Source organism: Notolepis coatsorum (assembly GCF_963971535.1).
Source record: "Notolepis coatsorum genome assembly, chromosome: 15".
Taxonomy (NCBI): Eukaryota; Metazoa; Chordata; class Actinopteri; order Aulopiformes; family Paralepididae; genus Notolepis; species Notolepis coatsorum.
Window position 1 is genome coordinate 83,415,949 of NC_140179.1, and position 23,440 is coordinate 83,439,388.

At 42.7% G+C, this 23,440-nt stretch overlaps 1 protein-coding gene across 1 annotated transcript in view; it reads right to left on the bottom strand.

Moving 5' to 3' along the window:
• The window catches only part of LOC311242118 (receptor-type tyrosine-protein phosphatase beta-like), a gene marked incomplete at its 3' end in the record, with an annotated part of 83,921 nt that overhangs the window by 16,842 nt on the left and 43,639 nt on the right, over positions 1 to 23,440 (bottom strand). Inside the window, exons 4-15 of the mRNA XM_084331073.1 lie at positions 21,990 to 22,130; positions 21,083 to 21,352; positions 16,382 to 16,651; positions 13,033 to 13,296; positions 12,564 to 12,681; positions 10,707 to 10,852; positions 5,031 to 5,157; positions 3,348 to 3,499; positions 2,920 to 2,978; positions 1,918 to 2,122; positions 1,409 to 1,506; positions 1,098 to 1,263 (exon numbers count right to left, since the gene is read on the bottom strand). Of these exons, the coding sequence (XP_084187199.1) occupies positions 1,098 to 1,263; positions 1,409 to 1,506; positions 1,918 to 2,122; positions 2,920 to 2,978; positions 3,348 to 3,499; positions 5,031 to 5,157; positions 10,707 to 10,852; positions 12,564 to 12,681; positions 13,033 to 13,296; positions 16,382 to 16,651; positions 21,083 to 21,352; positions 21,990 to 22,130 (2,016 nt within the window). The remainder of the gene's footprint in view (positions 1 to 1,097; positions 1,264 to 1,408; positions 1,507 to 1,917; positions 2,123 to 2,919; positions 2,979 to 3,347; positions 3,500 to 5,030; positions 5,158 to 10,706; positions 10,853 to 12,563; positions 12,682 to 13,032; positions 13,297 to 16,381; positions 16,652 to 21,082; positions 21,353 to 21,989; positions 22,131 to 23,440) is intronic.

Genomic DNA, 23,440 nt, shown 5'->3' on the forward strand with positions numbered 1-23,440 from the left:
GCCACCGGGCGCCAGGTACGCGTCTATTCGAAAGGCAACCGGTTGATGCGTTTTGCTAATCTGATTGGCCACTGACGTTTCTGGTCATGTGACATGTGCGCCCAATCGCGTGACGCGCCCATTTCCGCCTCGACCAGCAGCAAACTACCTAACGCCTAGTTTATCACTGGTTAAGCTTAGGCGACTCTTTCGAAGTTGGTTATGGTTAGAGTTTGGAATCAGGGCTGGCGTTCTATCGCCCTGCTCTAAGACAAACTCTAACCTTAACCAACTTCGAAAGAGTGCCTAAGCTTAACCGGCGAAAGAACTTGCTGTCACACGATTGGTGCGACCAGAAACAGCAGTGGCCAATCAGAGCGCAAAACGCGAACGTGGAAGCATGAACCGGTTGCCTTTCGAATAGACGCGCCAGGTACGCACGGTCGGAGCTGTGCGTAGATATACGCACAAAGTCAAGCACACATTCAAATTGATAAGTCACACACTTTGCTTAGAAATGAACATACGCACGGGTTATGCACATATCTGTGCGTACGCACCATTGATAAATGAGGGCCCTCGAGTCCAAAGCCCTCCACGGGCAATGGCTCCAGAATGAAAACAACCATGGCATTATATACTCTTGCGAGTTCCAAATTTAGCGAGCCACTGGTTAATAATGGACGATCCGACAGGCTTGGCATATAAGGTAGTCTAAGGATGAATCTGGTGGGTGCCTGGCTTGGTTTGGTCACCGGACCCCACAGCCACATTCCAGATTGGGGGAGACCTATGCGCTCATGGTTGACCAGAGGAGCTGGATGTAAGATATTAGATATTAATGAACTAAAAATAACTATCAGCTACCTTATCATTTCATTGAGCTGTAATTACGCAAGGATCCAATGTCCCTGATGACATCCCTGGTGGCCATATTCAAACTCATTTACGCTCAATAACTGTCAAACTAAATGAATGTGTGCAAAACTGTTTACAGTTTTTGTCTGTGTGTGAGATTATGTGCAAAATAGATCGGCATTGTATTTTGGTGAAGTGCCCCTTTAAGTACATAATCACACACTGCAGGCATATTATATAATCGGTGAGGTCTCTCTCACCCGTCCTCCCCTCAATGAACTGAGGTCGTTGGTACGGTCCGCTGAACGTCGAGACGACGATCTTATAAAGTCTCCCTGGGGTTAGAGAGGTCAGCTTGTGCTGACGAGCCTCGTTGCCGAGGGTTACCGGAGGGAAAACCCTTGTGTCGTTGAACAGCAGTGTGACCTGGAAAGATTTGACAGAAGATCACATGACCCATTAGTCCACAGGCTAGAATCAAACCTGTGACAATGCACACGTATGGATGTGCCATAGCCCACTGGACCACCACAATGAATGCACCCCTGGTTACTGGCCTTCACACACACACCTCGTAGTGATCTGCGTCTCCGGGGGCGGGGCTCCAGGTGACAGTCAAATCACCTGTACCGGCGTTGCCTAGCGACAGGCTGCCCACAGCCGCTGGGACTGTAGCAAAATACAGGACAACAGGGTAAAAAAACAACAAACCAATTTGTTCTGAGTATTGTATTTTATAATTATTACTATTATTCACTCCATTCGGTTATATTCAACACATTGTATTCTGCTCTATTTCTGTCTGTTAACTTGTTTTTATTTCTGTCTATACTAACTGTCTTCCTATTGTTTTAATGAATTAAGTTAATACTTTATTAATCCCCTTGGGAAAATGTGTCCTCTGTATTTGACCCATCCTAACTATTACATCCAGGCACCGACTCCCGATGATAATCTTGTTAATTATAATAATCTAATCAGAAGTCAATGCTAATCTTGTTAATTATAATAATCTAATCAGAAGTTAATGATAATCTTGTTAATCATATTAATCTAATCAGAGGTTGATGATGAACTCACATGTCCGTCCATCAGTGGACACTCTGGAGACGTAGTCTCCACTCCAGGTCTCCACGGTAACGGTGTACAGTCTCCCAGGAACCAATGAGGAGAAGACACACTCATTCTGCCCCGCCCCCACTGTCTGGTTCTGTAGGACACTGTGGTTGTAGCGGATCAGCACCACGTAGCGGTCCAAGTCACCAGCTGCATGACGCCAGTACACCTGAAGAATAATATTATTATTATTAATATAACCTGCTGCATGAGGTCAGTACACCTGAAGAATAATATTATTATTATTTTTAATATAACCTGCTGCATGAGGTCAGTACACCTGAAGAATAATATTATTATTATTATTATTATTATTATTATTATTATTATTATTATTATTATTATTATTATTATTATTATTATTATTATTATTATTATTATTATTATTATTATTATTATTAATATAACCTGCTGCATGAGGTCAGTACACCTGAAGAATATTATTATTATTATTATTATTATTATTAATATAACCTGCTGCATGAGGTCAGTACACCTGAAGAATAATATTATTATTATTATTAATATAACCTGCTGCATGAGGTCAGTACACCTGAAGAATATTATTATTATAATATTATTATTATTATTATTATTATTATTATTATTATTATTATTATTATTATTATTATTATTATTATTATTATTATTATTATTATTATAACCTGCTGCATGAGGTCAGTACACCTGAAGAATAATAATATTATAATTATTATTATTATTATTATTATTATTATTATTATTATTATTATTATTATTATTATTATTATTATTATTATTATTATTATTATTATTATTATTATTAATATAACCTGCTGCATGAGGTCAGTACACCTGAAGAATAATATTATTATTATTAATATAACCTGCTGCATGATGACAGTACACCTGAAGAATAATATTATTAACATTAATGGGTGGATGGATGGCTGGATGGATGGATAGATGGATGAAATATGATCTGACCTTGAGGAAGTCGTCTCTAGCAGAGTGGACAGCTGTTGGGTTCTGGACACTAGCTGGTTCTAGAAACAAAGACAAGACAGAAACCAGTTCAGACCAGTTCGAACCAGTTCAAACCAGTTCAAACCAGATTCAACCCTCATACTGTATGTTTGTGTGGGAAATAAATTAGATGATCTCTAGCCAGTGAGCCAGTACTCTCTTAACAAACCCATTATATCATATACCGTCTCAGAAAAACACCTTATACCAAGTACTCTTTCAGAAAAACTCATTATACCCTGTACTCTCTCACACATTATATCCAGGGGTTTACTATGAGCAGACAAAACAACACATAATGAAAAAAAAAAATTATAAAATAACTTCATTATCCTATTCGAGGAACACCACACTTCCTCTAGGCCCTGACCTTCGACCTCGCTACTTACGTGTCCTGGCCTGCACCGTCGTAACGTTCTCCAGCCCTCCGCTCCGTGTTGCTATGACGACAGAGTACAGTCTCCCGGCGACCAGTGAGCTGAAGGAGCACTCCGGTGGCGAAGAGTGGGAGACGGCCAGCGCGTGAACGGTCCGCATCCCACTAGGAGGAGGGACACAAAAGTAGCTCCATTCAGAGGCCAATCCGCTAACATCCTCATTATAGTTTGTTTTGGTGACATCTACTGGTTATAAGTGACCATCATTGTTGCCTTGTTGCACTGTGGTGACTTGTTTTTACACATGAGTTAGTCTTCTATTCATTCATTTAGAATACTGTTTTGGAGTCTTAATTTTGTTAAGAATATAGGACAGGCATAAGCATTATTCTTCAGTCTGTACCTTTTCAGTTACTGCCTGAATCAAAGATTGTTAAATGATTGTGTATATTATATTGTGTGGTGACTGAATAAACTACTACTACTACTATTCCAAACAAACTGCTGTTGCTGCTGGTGGTGATGTAAAACGCATCACTTCCTGTATGCTGGATGATTTCCCCCGAGAATGTCCTACCAGACACCACTGTCTAGAACACCCAAGAACAGCAAATGTAAACACATTCATGAACTGGTTATTATAGGTAGAACCACTATTGTGTGTTTTATCAGTTGGTGATATAGTGGCAAAATAGAAATTTATTTATATATGAAAATGTTCAAGATTATTACTTTAAATGGACTATGGATCAACACGTAAAATGGCAGCCGTATGCCTATAGCCAGTGTATAGCCAGTTTCAGTGGAATGTTTCATGTGTTGCTAGGAAAGAGCTCGGGCTTCCTGTTGCAGTGTCTAATATCAACAACTGACAGGAAATCAAACATAGTCCGTTCTAGAACGCTGGTTTATGGAGCAGAAAACAAGAGACGGAAGGCATTACTGTCCGCTGGTTTGTTTTTAAATGAGAACCTAGCTAACGTAATAATAATAATTAGGGATGTTCGATATTGGCTTTTTTACCGATATCCGATATACAGATATTGTCCAATTCTTAATTTCCGATACCGATATATGCGGGGTTCCCCCCCCAAAAAAAACGGAATAATTTCATGTAATTAACATTACATATCTCTTGTCATGGAATTAACACAACATTATGCATACTTTTGACAATAAATAAAATAAGAATTTGTTCTTACTTGCTTGCCTGGGTAAATAAAGGTTAAATAAATGTAAAAAAATAAAAAATAAAGAAATATAAATTTGAAAACCGATAGCGATAATTTCCGATATTACATTTTAATGCCAAGGATTTTGACTGAAATAGGCGACCAATGGCATGCTTATAGCCACAGTCTAATAATAATAATAATGCAGGACTTTGAAGAAGTCTTTATTTGGCATGCAGTGACACACATGTGATGGGCGGCACACACACAGGAACACACACACAGGAACACACACACATGCAATTGTTGGGTCGCCGATGCGATTCAGTCTCTGCACTTGACCCTGGACCTTCTTGCTGTGAGGCGACAGTGTTAACCACTACACCACCGTGCCGCCCCGTCTCAGACAGTGTAGCTCAGAGAGAGAGGGACGTGTTGTCAAAACATGTGTTTAACATTCCAACTTCCTGAGACTCTGTATGATGAAGCAGCTCTCGTTTCCATGACAACAACAACTACTTACTGCTGGGTCCGTTCTTGTAAACGGACCAGGTAGCTGTTCGCCACACCGACCGCCGGGCGCCACGACACCTGCAGAGCATCACACCGGCCGCCATTAGCCACCGTCACCTCAGAAACGGCTGCCGGGACTGGAGAGGATGAAGAGGAGGACGTGTTTAATTGTATTACATTTAGAACGACACATCATCAACATACTGTAGAACAACACACCAGAGATCTTCAACACTTCATCAACATACTGTAGAACAACACACCAGAGATCTTCAACACTTCATCAACATACTGTAGAACAACACACCAGAGATCTTCAACACTTCATCAACATACTGTAGAACAACACACCAGAGATCTTCAACACTTCATCAACAGAGATCTTCAACACATCCACTGTTGATCAACAGATCAACCACATAAGCCACATAGGTCACAACGATTACATAGATCACAGAGGCCACATAGATCACAGATCACATACATCACAGAGATCACAGAGACACAGGAGAGAAAGTTCTTCTGGTGGCATCTGATCCCAGGCCAGCAAGGGGACATGTGGTTCTAGAGACACAGGAGAGAAGGTTCTTCTGGTGGGATCTGATCCCAAGCCAGCAAGGGGACATGTGGTTCTAGAGACACAGGAGAGAAGGTTCTTCTGGTGGGATCTGATCCCAAGCCAGCAAGGGGACATGTGGTTCTAGAGACACAGGAGAGAAGGTTCTTCTGGTGGGATCTGATCCCAAGCCAGCAAGGGGACATGTGGTTCTAGAGACACAGGAGAGAAGGTTCTTCTGGTGGGATCTGATCCCAGGCCAGCAGGGGTACATGTGGTTCTAGAGACACAGGAGAGAAAGTTCTTCTGGTGGGATCTGATCCCAAGCCAGCAAGGGGACATGACATCATCCTGTAAAAAGTTAGAATATCACTTTTGACAACATCCAGTCCTCTGTGACCCCTGTCGGGATGAGAGGTCAGGTGACATGCCTCGGCCTATCAAAGGTTATATGGGAGCAATGTCTGTTTTATATACTGCTAACTTGATGTCAACACAAAACACACACACACACACACACACACACACACACACACACACACACACACACACACACACACACACACACACACACACACACACACACACACACACACACACACACACACACACACACACACACACACACACACACACACACACACACACACACACTGGGACCGCCCTGGCTTCAATCAGGTCTGCAAATAACCTATTCTGTGGAATACAATAGGTACTCTAGACAGGAAGATGTGTGTGTGTGTGTGTGTGTGTGTGTGTGTGTGTGGTGTGTGTGTGTGTGTGTGTGTGTGTGTGTGTGTGTGTGTGTGTGTGTGTGTGTGTGTGTGTGTGTGTGTGTGAAATAGGAAGTGTGTGAGTGGGGGGTTCTGGGGGGGTCATTGTGTTTGGGGTCTAGAAACATTCCAACCGGTCCCATGTCAGAACGCCGGGGGCCCAAACCCTGATGTTATCACACAATACAAGCCTCAGGACCGCTGTTCTCACTGCTGTGTGTGTGTGTGTGTGTGTGTGTGTGTGTGTGTGTGTGTGTGTGTGTGTGTGTGTGTGTGTGTGTGTGTGTGTGTGTGTGTGTGTGTGTGTGTGTGTGTGTGTGTGTGTGTGTGTGTGTGTGTGTGTGTGTGTGTGTGTGTGTGAGCAGGGGGCCGTCTTAAACAAGTATGTGATGCCAGTAACTAGTTACTCTAATCTGATTACTTTTTTTCAGTAAATAGTAATCTAACTTGTTACAAGCCAGTAATCTGATTACAGTTACTTTTCCAAGTGGCTGTGCGTTACTATTTAGTTACTATCTCATAATTTACCCATAATGATAAGCCTAATTTGAGAGAATAACAAACTATAATACCATGTTTTATATTACACAACGGTTTTACAATTTAATTTTTTATTAAAATTATATTCTATAAATGTTCTATTTTATTTAGTTTGGGAACCACTGTCCTAGAGTGCCTGAGCAGTGGACAGCTGTGACCTTATATGGCCTGATGGCTGATCACGTCTCATGATGACCTGTCTGAGCAGCCAATCATGATTTATGACATTATGCACTTTCAATAAAGAATTATTAAAAAAAAAAAAAAACTGTTGTCATTCTTATGTTGTGGCAGTAGCAGGGGGGACGACGACGACTTCGTAACCTAGTTACTTTCAAAGTAACTAAGTTACTTTGATAATCAAGTAATCAGTAAAGTAACACGATTACTTTTTAAAGGAGTAATCAGTAATCAGATCATTTGTAATCTGTGGCATCACTGCTTACACAACTACTTACAGAACCATCAACAATGCTCTCTGTCCACGGGTTCGACTGACAGCCTATAAAGCAGTGGCTCTCAAAACACATGAACATGTGTTTCATGTCGAGGAGTCAGGACTGATACAAGCTGTGGACGGTCTGAGATCTTTGTCTCAGGGACCCCAATCTGAGGAGATCTTTGTCTCAGGGACCCCAATCTGAGAAGCTCTTTGTCTCAGGGATGTCCATCTGAGAAGATAGTTGTCACGTCTTTCTTCTATTATCTTGTCTGTACCTCCCCTCCCCCCTCCCCGTGCCGCCCACATTATTTCCCCAAGGGGATATAATTGTTAGACTAGAAGAAGTTTTTATTTGTCATGCAGTTTAACACACACACGCACGAGATGGGTGACCCACAGGAACACACACACACATGCACTGAGTCGCTGATGAAATGTCTCTCTGCACTTTTCACATCCCGTTGTCCTTCCCCCCATGGGCAGCTGGGAGCAGATAGGGCGTCAACGTGAGCCGCACCCCAGGGACCAATCCAAGTGCTCCTGTCCGTCTGCGTCAAGGACGCCACAGTGTTAGCGATCTGTTGTGCATGTTTTTCCATTTGGGTTTATCTTATCGGGGGGGAAACCCTTGCGAGCACGGGGAGAACATGCAAACTCCACACAGAAAGGCCTGGGAGATACCCCACCTGAGTACCTGGCATCATGGAAACCTGGTCCCCAAGCGGGAATCGAACCCTGGACCTTCTTGCTGTGAGGCGACTGTGTTAACCACTACACCACCGTGCCGCCGTCTCCTTAAGTTGATCAATAAAGGAATATCTTATCTTATCTTACATATAATGAATTAGCCCAGAATTCCAATGTTCCTCCTGGCGGTGGGGAGATAACAGTTAACAGAGATAACCCAATACATTATTAGTGGAATTAAAATATTCACAATTTCGCTGGGGACCCCTCGGAAGTCCCTCAAGGACCCTGGTTTGAGAACCAATGTCCTAAAGGACCAAGACAGGCACAGAGGGGGAGAGGGGGGAGAGTTCAACATCTAACCACGATGGACCACTTTTTGGGGTGTTTGTCCTCAAGTGCAGAGTGGCGTCACTCACAGAGTAGACCTTTCTTGCCAGGAAAACAATAGAGTTCTTTAGACGGGAAAAAAAAGGAAATGATTCTAGTGATTTTAGAACTAGGTGCAGACAAAATGGGTGAAATGGAGGAAAGAAATTTTTAATTTCATGGAATCTTGAAGTGCTTTTCTATGAAGATGTCAATTTGTCATTGGGTGGAAAAAAGCTTTGGAAACTCTTATCTTACTGTGGACATAATAAGTGCGTCAGTTGTCTTACTGTGAATATGTGTGTGTGTGTGTCAGTCCTCTCACTGTGGACATATGTAGGTGTGACAGTTGTCTTACTGTAGACAAATGTAGGAGTGTCAGTCCTCCCATTGTGGACATACTGTATGTAGGTGTGTAATTAAGCATTACATCACACGCAGGAGTGGTTTGTGACCAATAAACCATGCCTAGGGGTGGTTGTTAGGCCCGAGGCGCAGCCGAGGGTCGTTAGACCCCCCTAGGCATGGTTTATTGGTCACAAATCACGACTGCACGTGGTGTAAAGCTTTTATACAACTGCCAGATTCATCCAACCTTATTTCTATACAATAAACACACATTAATCGAAGATTTATTGAAAAAACCATCCGCCAGAAAAAGTAGTTCCCACAACTCCATGTGGAAGCAGCTTGAAGTGCATCCAACCAAACTAACACATCCAACTGTGTATTATTGGAATGATTGAGAGAAGTTGCCTCATGTGGAAGCAGCTTGAAGTGCATCCAACCAACTAACACATCCAACTGTGTATTATTGGAATGATTGATTGAAAATTTTATTACCAGATGCAGAATGGGTACAATACAGTACGGCTCAATACACACAATTGTTAAGGGAATGCATAGGAAAAAAACGTTTTCTTCGCCCTATTTTTTTATTTATTTCTTTTAGCCTAAACTTAACCAGTTGGAAACCAGGGGTACAGTAATAAAATTAGCAATCAACCAATCAATCAATTCAATAGACCATGCTCACTTAAAACAGCGCTGCTTCTCTCTCAGTCTGACTCCCCCGCTGTTGCAGACAGGAGTGTGTGTGTGTGTGTGTGCGTGTGTGTGTGTGTGTGTGTGTCACAGTGTGTGTGTGCGTGTGTGTGTGTATGTGTGTGTGTGTGTGTGTGTGTGTGTGTGTGTGTGTGTGTATGTGTGTGTGTGTGTTTGTGGGTACGCCAGCGTCGGACAGTGAGAGAGAACGCTGCAGTCAGTAGCAAGAAGGAAGTAGAAATTTAAATCAATCAATTAATCTATCAATCAAACCGCGATTTTTCTTTTGTTCTAGATTGCCTCAAGACCCATCAATTACATCATCCAACATTGTTTAAAGGGCTGACACATTCCCCTTGACAGAATCGCTTCATATTTAGTCGTTTAGTCGCCATTAACATATCCATTTGTAAATATTATTGGCCACCTTCTTGTGATCCGGCGGAGTGATGTGATGTGGGTCGGTTGTGGGCGGGTCCTGGGCCAGCAGCGTGGATTGTTGCCAATAAAGACGTGTAAAATGACTGTTTCAGCCAATCAGAATCGAGAAATTTGCATGCCGTTGTATAAGTTGTCTTACTGTGGACATATGTAGGTGTGTGAGTTGTCTTACTGTGGACATACTGTATGTACAGTAGATATGTCAGTTGTCTTACTGTGGATATATGTAGGTGTGTCAGTTGTCTTACTACACACATACTACTACACATTCTACACACATAGGCGTGTCAGTGCACTACGAGGAGGTTTTCCTGGGAACAGGAAAAGACTTCCATTAAGGCGGTAAAAAAAACATAGGTCTGTTTTGGAAAAATATTCTCAACACAATGAGAGTCTGCTGCTGTAGGTGTCAATCAAACAGTCTTACATAAGAGGCTACATCCTGAGGGAAACAGAGATGTAACCACCTTTAGGGTTATGGTTATGGTTATGGTTAAGGTTAGGGGTTAGGACGGTTTATGGTTAGGGGTTAGGGTTATGGTTAGGGAAACAGAGAGGTAGCTACATGGGTCTGGGTTATGGTTATGGTTATGGTTAGGGTTAGGGTTAGGGGGTTTGGTTTAGGGTTATTGTTAGGGGGTTAGGTTTAGGGTGTTAGGGTTTCCCCTGCCTTTTGAACCCTCCCTCTTTCTTGAGGTTGTGCAATCTTAAGGGGAAAATCCATCCTAAAATAGAATTAACACAAACACTGTTATTCTCTCCGTAAGTTGAACACCAGAGAGACAAGGCTCAATAAATAAATAAAAACAAGTCAGTCAGTCTGTCTGTGTTTACCAGTTCTTCCCTCCAGTATGGTAGATTTGGAGCGGGTTCCACCGCTAGCAGTGATGACCTCCAGCCTGTAGAGGGCACCGGGCGTCAGTGCGAACAGCAGGAGAGACGACAGGTTGGCGGGAACGCTGTGGTTCTGCACTAAAAGGCTAAGGAACAGAGGAACACAGTTAGAACAGCCCGATATTGCTTAAAACGTGTAACATGTATGTAACATGTAACATAATGTACATATTCAAAAAGATTTAACTCTTAAGTTCCCCTGCTGGGGATGGAACTCTAACCTTAAAGGAAAACTCCAACATTTTGGGAAATTCGCTTATTTAACATCTTCCCTGGAGTTAGACAAGAAGATACATACCTTTTTTGTCTCTGTGCGTGCATTTAGCTTTGGGAACAGTCGCTCCGTTAGCATAGCTTAGCTTCATCACTGGAAGTGAGGCGGGGCCGGAGCCTGACGTTCCCTACAGGTTTGTTGATATTCTCATTCCTTCAAAGGATCGGAACCGATTGAAGTTTATGGATACCATGACTTAAAATCCTCTTACCTTGACGATTAAAAGCCTCCCCAATTTAGAAAACAGTAATCCAATGGCTGGTATTGATAATATACTACTAACTACTGGATGCTCGGAGCTAACCGGAGCTAACACAGAACAGGATGGTAAAGCAAATATAATGACTTCCTTTCTGGGGTTTTCAAAATAAAAGTGCGACGTTTATAGCAGCGGAAAACGTTTATTTTGTACATTATCTAACGTTAACACGAACCTAAACTAACTTTAGGTTAGTTGTAACGTTAGTTTAGGTTCGTGTTAACATTAGATAATGTACAAAATAAACGTTTTCCGCTGCTATAGACGTCGATCTTTTATTTTGAAAACCCAGAAAGGAAGTCATTATATTTGGTTTAGCGACCATCCGGGTCTGTGTTAGCTCCGGTTAGCTTCGTGTAGTAGTTAGTATTATATTATCAATACCAGCTATTGGATTACTGTTTTCTAAATTGGGGAGGCTTTTAATCGTCAAGGTAAGAGGATTTTAAGTCATGGTATCCATAAACTTCAATCGGTTCGGATCATTTGAATGAAATGAGAATGTAAACAAACACGGCGTCACGTTAGGAAGTAGCACTGAAATCACTGCGCCCAGAGACGAGTGCTTAGGCAAAAAATAGTTCCGAGTATATCTGCTTAGAAAACGTAATTGTCGAATTCAATTATTTTTTATTTCTCCACGTGGTAAATACACAGGTCACAACATGTTTACAGGAACGTTTTGGAGTTGTATTTGGAGTGTATTTGGTGACTGTAAGACCCTGTAGGGAACGTCAGGCTATTGCCCCCCCCCCCCCCCCCCCCCCACTTCCAGTGATGAAGCTAAGCTACGCTAACGGAGCGGCTGTTCCCTAAGCCTAATGCACGCACAGAGACAAAAAAGGTATGTATCTTCTTGTCTAACTCCAGGGAAGATGTTAAATAAGCTAATTTCCCAAAATGTTGGAGTTTTCCTTTAACACTAACTTTATGTCTTACCCATAACTGTGAATGTTAAAACTAACCTTAACTCCAACTATAATCATAATTAGATAGTGGTTATTATAATGATTGTTGGTTCAACTCCTGGTTGCTGCATTTGTTTATGACTTTTGCAATACAATATGTAAATATATTACTTATGGCTATATCATAACATTATGTACCTTTTTTTCCTGTGATGGATTAGTCATTTACGTTTCCTGACGAGACCAACTATTTTCGTACCTTTCCTGTGGCACACTGTACTATTACAACAAAGTAATTTCCCCACAGGGACAATAAAGTCCTTATCTTATAATAATATTAGTAATAGTTTACCAACCTGTCGTGCTTCACTATCAGTGAGTATGAGTCCAGGTCTCCGGGCGGTTTTTCCCATGATGCCTGGAGGCTGTCCACTCCCTTATTGGTCAGACTGATGCTACGCAGCGCCATGGGAACTGTGGTACACACACACACACACACACACACACACACATGCACGTGCACGCGCACGCGCACGCGCACACGCACACGCACACACACACACACACTAGTGCTATCAGATCATGATCAGTGTTAAAATGCCTCCATTATGATTTAATATGGACTGTCCACCTCTATTAGCCTGGGGACTATAACACACGCACACACACACACACACGCACACGCACACACACACACACACAGACACACACACAGACACACACACACACACACACACACACACACACACAGACACACACACACACACACACACACACACACACACACACACACACACACACACACACACACACACACAGTCCTACCTGTCCGCCCCTGCACGGAGGCGGAGCTGTTAAACGGTCCGGCCGTCGTCGTCACGGTGATAAGGTACAGCCGCCCGGGCGTGAGTATGTTGAACGTGCACTCTCGCATGTTAGGCTCCACCTCCCTGGTGTCCACGGTGCCGTTACCGTGGCGAATCTCCAGGAAGTAGCCGTCACGTGACGCAGAGGGGGAGTGGCTCCACATGGCGCTGAGGGAGGTCTCGTCTGAGTGACGGATGTGGAGGTCCAACACGGGGCCAGGAGCTGGAGAGGGGGAGGGACTTAGAATTATGCTTCAAACTCTTTGGGAAGCTACCAAGAAAAGTGTGCAGATAGCATGCAGTGCCACGGAGCTGTTCTAAAAAGAGTAACATACCATACTGTACCATATAAACTCTGAACTCTGACTCCATTGCCTATACCCTAGGGCACAGGGCACAGGTCGGCAATAGGCGGCCCGCGGGCCAAAATTGGCCCGCCAGCAATACAATCTGGCCCCTCAGATTATTATTATTATAATTTTTTTGACCAACTACGCTAGGCTATATGTTAGCTATAACGTCCAAATAGAGAAACTACCACCACCTAAAGAATGCTTATTATTAGGGATGTCCGATATTATCGGCCGATATCGGCATTAAAATGTGATATCGGAAAATATCGGTATCGGTTTTAAATTTTTTTTTTACATTTCTATAACCTTTATTTACCCAGGCAAGCAAGTAAGAACAAATTCTGATTTTATTTATTGTCAAAAGTATGCATAATGTTGTGTTAATTCCACAACAAGAGATATGTAATGTTAATTACCTGAAATTATTCCATTTTTTGGGGGGGGAAACCCTGCATATATCGGTATCGGTTGATATCGGTTGATATCGGTATCAGAAATTAAGAGTTGGACAATATCGGTATATCGGTATCGGTAAAAAAGCCAATATCGAGCATCCCTACTTATTATTATTTTTTTATTGATCTTTTTCCCCCTCCTTTTTCCTCCGATTTTCTCCCATCCCAATGTTAGTCGTTATGCCAATTCCCAATCCCCTTCCTGGTCGCTGCGCACTTACCCCCCACAGTCGGTCTGGGAGAGTGGAGGCTATCACATGCTTCCTCCGACACACGTCTAGCCAATCAACCGCTTCTTTTCACCTGGCAGCGCAGACTCTCACTGAGAGGGTGTAACGTGTGGAAGGATCACACAACCCCCCTTAGATCCTATCCGCGCTGAGCAGGCGCCCCGACCGAACTGTAGGAGTCGCTGTTCACAACGACCCGGACCCACCCCGCCAGCTTTCCCACTCTCTAATACTGCCAATTGTATTAGTGTGAACGGCCAGCCAAGCTGGTGACAACACCGGGAGCTGGATTCGAACAGGCGAATCCAGCGTCTCCGGCGTTGGTGACGAACGCAATCTCCGCTACGCCACCTGACCGCCACATCCCTACTTATTATACTTTGTTTTATCCATGTTGAGAGTGAATAACAGGTAGGCAGCGAGGTGCAATGTAGCGCATGCTCAACATGAAAAAAGTCGGTGGACAGCGCCTGGTGCTGAAATAACAAACAAGCCAGTGTGGTGTGAAATTAAAACACCAGTTCAGTAAGTCATTCAAACTTTATCTTTACTTATATGACTGATAGCACCACACATGTGAACAGTAACAATGCAATTAAACTGAAGTCAAATCAGAGCAAAAAAAGCTGAATCTGCTTCAAGAAGATGCGCTACATTAGGTATAAGGAATTACAACAAGACATTTATTAACTAAATAAAAAATATAATTAGGCTTTTAACCCTCTAAAGCCGGGCGCAACACTAGACATGTTTTGTAAAACATTAAATATCTTTGGATTTGTTTGTGATAAAGACTTGCTTTATTGTATCGATTGTCATCTAAAAATTGTGTGCATCTCTCAGAGAATGCGCGGATGTAAAGCATAGAATCTTGAAATATCTAGATTGGTTGTTTTCTCTGGACTGCATCTAATCCGCTGTATCTATCCATTTATCATATATCTATGTCTGTCACTATAGCCAATGGAAATGCTAGAAATGGTCACGTGGACTGGGAGAACCAATGGAAAATTCCTATTGTTTCTCACTAGTCCAGTGTGCTCCACAGAAAGGGCTGTCAGATAGACGGGCTGGTTGCGCGTAATGTAAGATAGACCAATAAGAGATGGGCGCTTGTCTCTGGTTTCATAATAAAATGGCAAAAAGACAAAGGTATAATGTTCAGTGCAAATGTGTATATGTCGTTTACAGTTTATTAGGCCACCTACTGTATGCAGCTAGTTTATTTTGTTTATTATCTGCCTCTGCCACAAATGTATGTCTTAGTTATAAGGTGGTTAGTCACAGAGTTAAAATGTTTTCACTATCAATATATTAAATTAGCCATTGTTTTTGTTTGCGGCCCCCCATACAATGGCTTGGAAAAAATGTGGCCCACCCCGCCTAGGGGCTCTGTTACCCAGACTGTACGGACTTTAAACCCTGTTGCCTATACTCAATTTATACCTACCTACTGTTTTCACTGTCTACAACTACCCTACACTGTAATCATAGCAATCCTAACTATGTATACCTCATAATAAAGTCTACCCATATAATTCTGATACAGTAGCATGTACAATAGTGCTGTATTTACCATATACAGTACATACATTTATATATTTATATTTACCACTTATACACCTGCAATTATAGACCTGTTCACTGTATACATCAGACTCAGACTCAGTATGCGCGTGCATCAAGTGGGCATGGTTTCTCCATAGAGCCCCGTTGTACTTTTTTTGCACAGCAGCTCGCGCAGGTAGTGGGCAACTTAGTCACGTGACTCGGTTGGTATTGCTGATTGGCTCGAACGCGGTATGTTTGTAAACAGCAAACATGTCTATAACCCATAAAACTCTGTATGATAGCATGTACAATAATGCTGTACATACCTTATATATATATATGTATTCTTACCGTATATATATAGGCCTACAGTATGTACTGTATAGTACGCTGCTGCCAATATGACTTACTATCATAGTGTCTTTATACCTGTATCACTGTACATAATAATACTACAACTCTGTACATACATCTGAGCACTATTACTCAGTAGTACTAATTTATATATTTGATATCCAGTTTAATCACCTGTACATTGTATATTACTATTGCACTTTACTGTTACATTTGCACTCTGGTTAGACGCCAAACCTCTTTTTGTTGTACTGTACTTCTGCTGTGTAATGATGACAATACATTTGAATCAAGTGGAATCGAATGAAATCGAAATGGAATGGAATCCAATCTAATATCATGTAAATAGTTTGAGTCAATCTCACCTACTCCCCCCTGACAGCTCTCCTCAGAGGTCCTCCCTCCGCTCTCCACTCTCACCACAGCCTTGTACAACCTCCCAGGAACCAGGCCCAGCCCGGAGAAACTGTGCTCCACAGCCTCTCGGCCCACAGCGGTGCTGGCCACCTCCTGGGACCCGTTGTAGAGAAACAGCCTGTAGTTCTCCCAGTGGCCAGAGGGGGGCGACCAGGACAGCGTCAGGCTGTCTGAGCCGCTCAGAGACGATAGAGTCAGGTGGGAGGCAGAGGCCGGTGCTGAGACCGATGAGACAAGAAGGCCGATTAGAGGACAACTAGAGACACGTATTAAATATAACAGAATGATAGGAAGACTGATTAGAGGACAACTAGAGACACGTATTAAATATAACAGAATGATAGGGAGACCGATTAGATGACAACTAGAGACACGTATTAAATATAACAGAATGATAGGAAGTCTGATTAGAGGACAACTAGAGACACGTATTAAATATAACAGAATGATAGGAAGACTGATTAGAGGACAACTAGAGACACGTATTAAATATAACAGAATGATAGGAAGGCCGATTAGAGGACAACTAGAGACACAGTAACATATTAAATATAACAGAATGATAGGAAGACTGATTAGAGGACAACTAGAGACACAGTAACATTAAATATAATATAATGATATTATTATTAATTTAAGATGGAGGTAACTAACTATTTATTTAGAGGTAACTACCTATTAATTTAAGATATAGGTAACTGCTTATTAATTTAAGATATAGGTAACTAACTATTAATTTAAGATGGAGGTAACTAACTATTCATTTAAAACGCTGTTGACGCCTTGAGAGAGCGCTCGGAAGGGAGGGAAGTTCAAACCGGAGAGCGACGCGAGACAGAGCCCGGAGAGCGAGTGCACACGGAGCACAGGAGTGATACGAGGGGAAGAAGCGCTGAAATTCAAAATTCGAAGGAGAGTCGTAGCAGGATGTCTAAGAAGAAGAAGAAGTCTTTAGTGGAGTCGGAGGCAGAGGCATTTAGAAGTTTGATTGATAGTTCGAAGGGGAGTGATCGGTGGTGGGAGGCGCACAGGTCGGTTTACGAGACGTGTAGTTTTCTTGGTTGGCCCCGGCCCTCGGACGAATTTCCGGGGTTTTGGATTGATGAAGATTTGAACAAGTTCAGTGAGGACGTGATACACAAATGGAGTCGCAACGAGTGGGATTTGCTCATGGATAGATATATCGAGGAGGAGAGGAACAACAGTAACAGTGATGGGGGTGAGAATAGCAAAGGCAATGATTCGGGTGGTGACGGTATGGAGTGTAATGGGGAGGAGAGTGGGGGAGAAGGGTGGTCAAAGGTGGAGAAGAAGAGTGAGGGGAAGGGGAGTAAGAGGAAGAAAGAGAGGGGAGATAGCTTGAGTGGGTCAGAGGATGAGGGTAGAGGAAAGGGTTTTGGAGGGTTGAATGTAGTGGTGCGTTTTGGGGGAGGAAATGGAGTTGGGGATATAGAGCCGAATCATTTGTCGAAGCTCATTAAAGCACAGTTAGGTGAGGTAAGGTACGGGAAGGTGTTGGGGGATGGGAACTTGTTCATAGCGTGTGTAAGTGTAGTGCAGGTAGAGAGGGCAAGGGAAATGAAAAGCATTGGAAAAGTGAAGGTCAGTGATGTAGGGATAGTAGGGGAGAAAAGGGATAGTGGGTGCAAGGGGGTGATTGGGGGAATTACAATTAAGGTTAGTATGGATCAGCTGTTGGGAGAGTTGAGGAGTGACGAACGCAATGGGAAAGTTAAGAGTGTAGAGAGGATGAAGAGAGGGGCAGAGAAGGAGGAGACAGGGACCATAGTTATTCAGTTTGAGGGTGAGGTTAGTCCGAGAGTGGTATTTTTAGGGTATTTGGCATATAGGGTTAGGGAGTTTGTGCCAAATCCGTTGAGGTGTTATAGGTGCCAGGAGTTCGGTCATGTAGCTAAGTGGTGTAGGAAGGGACAGAGGTGTGGTAGGTGTAGTGGGGAGCATAAGTATGGGGAGTGTGAACAGGGGGTGGAGCCGAAGTGTTGTAGTTGTGGTGGGAAGCATAGTGTAGCGTATTGGGGTTGTGAGGCGATGAAGCGAGAGGTAGTGGTCCAGCAGGTGCGAAGGGAAGGTAGAATTTCATATGCGGAGGCAGCTAGGAAGGTAGGACAGGGACAGCGAGACAAGGGACAGGGGTTTAGGGAAGGGCAGTTGGCAGTAAGGATAGTGCAGGAGGATCAGGGAAGGCAAGATAGGGGGCAGGGTTTTAGGATAGGGCATCGGATGGTAGAGGAAGTTCAGGCGAAGAAAGAGAGGGTGTTTAGGGAGAAGTTAGGTATGGTGGCCTTTGTGGCAGGAGTAGTGAACACGACAGCGACGATTAGTAGTAGGACAGAGAGGACTAGGTTGATAGTTTTAGCAGCAGTGGGACACTTGGGTATGGAGGGGTTGACAGTTGAGGATGTTTTGACGGAGTTGAACAGGGTGGCTGGTCAAGTAGCGTTAGAAAAGGGGGGTGTTAGTGAGCGAGTAGGTCAGAGTCAGCCCACAGGAGGCAAGGGGGGACTTATAGATTAGGGTTGGATAGGGTGGTGATGTTAGGGATGGGTTTGTTGTTTTGTGTGTTATGGGGTTGAATTGAGTGTACAGTAGGTGGCGGTATGCAGCTATTGTGGTCGCAATCTGCCACTATACCTAGTGAAGAAGAAGGTTGTTGTGGAGTGGGGTGTGCAGTAGCATAGATATATATCTATGTGCAGTAGGTGGCGGTGTGCGGCTTTTGTAGTCGCGACCTGCCATAATTTTGTTTTTGCAGTGATCTCACTGTCATGTGGAGGGCGGCAATACGCCTAGATGCGTAGCCCGCCGGAAACTTAAACGAAGAAGAAGAAGAAGAAGAGAGAGCGCTCGTGTCACGCGGTTTGAGCCCGATTGGTAAGTTTTTCACAGAGGAACCTCGTTTTTTTCCCTTTCCGACGGTGAGCAGTCCCCGTTTAATCGACTATATCGGCTATATAAGACCACTCGGATCACTGAGCTCGCCTTTTGCAGAAATCTCCCGAGGCGGCGATCTTCAAAAACACAGCTCCCCGGGAAATGTAGCAGACCGAAACGATGAAGAGTACTCTTATAGGTAGCAGTTCTGCATATTATAGCACTCGTTAAGTTTACAACAGTCTATAGTGTTTGTCAGATGTTTTTCCAGAGATTTTGGTAATATTTTCCACTTCAAAAGCTTGTTTGAGTGGGAAAATACCCAGCGTAGAGTCCTTTGTTTCTGTTTCACGCTGTTTCACGCTCGTGCCCCCGAGTGACAATTGACGTATTTATTTAGTGAATGCAATGTTTTCAAATAGCCACATTGATGTATTTAGTTTATTCATTACTGGGTCATATTCTATATATATATTTAATTTTATCGGCCCAAAACAGACGATGAGTGTGACCGGGTCGACCCGCCCCGCCTAGCCGGAGATGAATGCCTACAGCCGGCATGTTTTCATTCGCTCAGCTAGCTCCCCGGGGGAGCATGTCTATGTTCCCCGGGTCCTATGTTCCCCGGGTTCTATGTTCCCCGCTTTGATTGATTGATTGATTGAAAATTTTAGACCACCAGCCCTGATTCCAAACTCTAACCTTAACCAGTTCGAAAGAGGGCCTAAGCTTAACCGTTCGAAACAAGGCGGACATTAATAATTAATAAAATAATAAAAATTTATACAATTTTCAAACTATTAATCAATCAAAGCGGGGAACATAGAACCCGGGGAACATAGGACCCGGGGAACATAGGGATGATAGGCATGATAGGCAGAGGGCATAGAGGAAGACAAGGCTCGAGGAAGAGAATGGGGTAAGTTTGAATAAAAACTTTAACACACACATAAAATTATTTTATGAATAATTTGTAATATGTGAAATATATATATATATATATATATTTAGTTTCATTAATTCATTCATAACTTTCGAACAATAGATGATATTTCTAATCTTTCTGTTCCCATGTAAGGAAAGTGCTTGAAAATTCATTTGTATCTTCAAGTTCAATTTCAACAAAGTGCAACTACATATGAAGAATAATAACAATAATACTGATGATAATCATACACATATTTTATATCATTGGAAAGCCCTAGTTGTTAGCTTCAAAATGGTACCAAATATGAGGTACTTTGACATACCCAGTAACTAATAATCTATCACAAACCGATGTACGTTCAAGTTCATGAATTTTCTAACTGGGCCAGTAGTGGCAGGAGGGATAAGATAGAGGTAATTGCCTATTAATTTAAGATAGAGGTAACTAACTATTAATTGAAGATAGAGGTAAATAACTATTAAATTAAGATAGAGGTAACTGCCTATCAATTTAAGATAGAGGTAGCTAACTATTCATTTAATATATAGGTAACTGCCTATTCATTTAAGATAGGGGTAACTGCCTATTCATTTAAGATAGAGGTAACTAACAATTCATTTAAGATAGAGGTAACTAACTATCTATTTAAGATAGAGGTAACTGCCAATTAATTTAAGATAGAGGTAACTGCCTATTCATTTAAGATAGAGGTAAATAAATAACCATTCATTTAAGATATAGTTAACTGCCTATTCATTTAAGATGAAATTGAGAAGTGATCTGACCTTAAAAGTAGGGAACTACATTTCCCATGAGTCCTGTGTCTCACCTGTCCTCGCCATGATTGCTGTTTGTTTGGTTAGTGCGCCACTCTTGGATGTAACAACAATCCGATAGGCTGATCCAGGGGTCAACTGATCAAAGACGGCCTCTGTTGCATCAGGGGGGAGGTTCCTCTCCTGAGGGCTCGTCCCATTGGCTGAGAGGGCGATGACGATTGTGTCCAGGTCCCCCTCGGGTCGTTGCCATGACAACAACAAGGTGTTACCCTGACTGCTGTTGTTCTTGACCACAGTCAGGTTTGAAACAACAGAGGGGACTGGAGAGAGAGAGAGACATAAAGAGATATAGAGAGAGAGAGAGAGAGAGAGAGAGAGAGAGAGAGAGAGAGAGAGAGAGAGAGAGAGAGAGAGAGAGAGAGAGAGAGAGAGAGAGAGAGAGAGAGAGAGAGAGAGAGAGAGAGAGAGAGAGAGAGAGAGAGAGAGAGAGAGAGACATAGAGACATAGAGACATAGAGACATAGAGACATAGAGATATGGGGAGAGAGAGAGAAAGAGAGAGACATATATATATAGAGAGAGACAGAGACATATGGAGAGAAAGAGACAGAGATGTATGGATAGAGAGATAGAGAAAGAGAGAGAGGGGGAGAGAGAGAGAGACAGACAGACAGACAGACAGACAGACAGACAGACAGACGTTTTTGTTTTACCATTCATCATTGAGCTGTAATTAACACAACACAAGCATTCAACATCTCAGATGACATCACTGGTGGCCATAATAAAACAAATTTCGGTCAAACTAAGATGAATGTGTGCAAAACCGTTGTGTGTTGTGTTGTGTGAGATAATGCGCAAAATAAATCAGAATCGTTTTTTGGTGAAGTGCCCCTTTTAAGGAGCAATATTTTTTTCCCATGAAAAAGTTCAGGTTTAAAACAGTGAAATGCCTACCTGTCTGAGCCTGGATGGTCCTGCTGTGCTGTAGTCCGGATGCCTCTGTTACCATGGTAACATTGTACTGCCGTCCCGGTGTGAGGTCATGGAGGATGTGCTGTGTTGCTGTGCTTCCCAGGGTCAGGTTGGCCACCAGCACTAAAACACAACCAGGAGATCAACGTTAGCTAGTACTAATAATACACAAGTCAAGTCAAGTCAAGTCAAGAGTTTTATTTGTCACGGCATACAAGTATACAATGAAATGCGGGTGGTCTTGCCCGCAACGATGTGCAATACAGTGGTACAACATATAATAGAATCCAATAAAAACAACATTGTGCAATAACAGGTAACATGGTGTGACATCTCGGTATCTGTACATAGTTATTTACAGAGCATATAGGACATGCTAGGTAGCTTTGGTAGTGCAATACTGTTGCTATACTAATTTAAAGTGGCCTTTCCTTTTGGCAATAAGTGTGGGTGAGTGCGGCATGAGTGTGTGCCCGCTCATGTTAAAGTGTTAAAGTGGCTGCTAGTGCACAGCATGCGTGTCGTGTGTGTGCTCATGTGTGCTTGTGTGTGGATAGTTCAGTGTTCTGTGGCACACAACCAGGAGATCAACGTTAGCTAGTACTAAAACACAACCAGGAGATCAACGTTAGCTAGTACTAAAACACAACCAGGAGATCAACGTTAGCTAGTACTAAAACACAACCAGGATATCAATGTTAGCTAGTACTAATAATACACAACCAGGAGATCAACATTAGAGCTAGTACTAATACATAACCCGGAGATCAATGTTAGCCTATCTACGTTGTTAGTTTGCATATCGTTAATTTATATTAACGATATGCAAGCTGCCTGTAATGTGAACCTGTTTCTCTACGCGGATGACTCTGCTATCCTTTCCTCCGATAAGGATGTGGACAAGCTACAGGCCACTCTCAGTAAGGAATTCTCTACCATAAAACATTGGCTCATTGACAATTATGTCTGCATATGGCCAAAACAGAATACAGTACATCATCTTTGGTTCCCAACCCAGGCTGCGGAAGCTGCTCTCGCCCAGCATAAATCTCGAGGGCCGGCTTTTTGCAGCAGAAAAGTGTATAAGCTCTCTAGGTTGCCACCTAGACAGCAGCCTGAGCGGGGAATCCATGGCTCTCAAAACTATGAGCAAGGTGAATGGCAGAACAAAATTTCTGGCCAGAAAAGCACATTTATTAGATCCTGAAAGTCTTCGCACTCTGGAAAATTCACTTGTTTCTTGTTGCTTTGACTATGCTATTTGTTCTTGGTATGGAGGTCTGACCAAAGTTTTAAAAAGATAAGTTACAGGTTTCCCAGAACAAACTCATCCGATTAACTCTAGGACTAGCCTCCAGAGCACATGTGGGCAAACAACACTTCCTGTAAGCCAGGTCCGTTCAACTTCAGCATAATATAGTTCACAACATTTA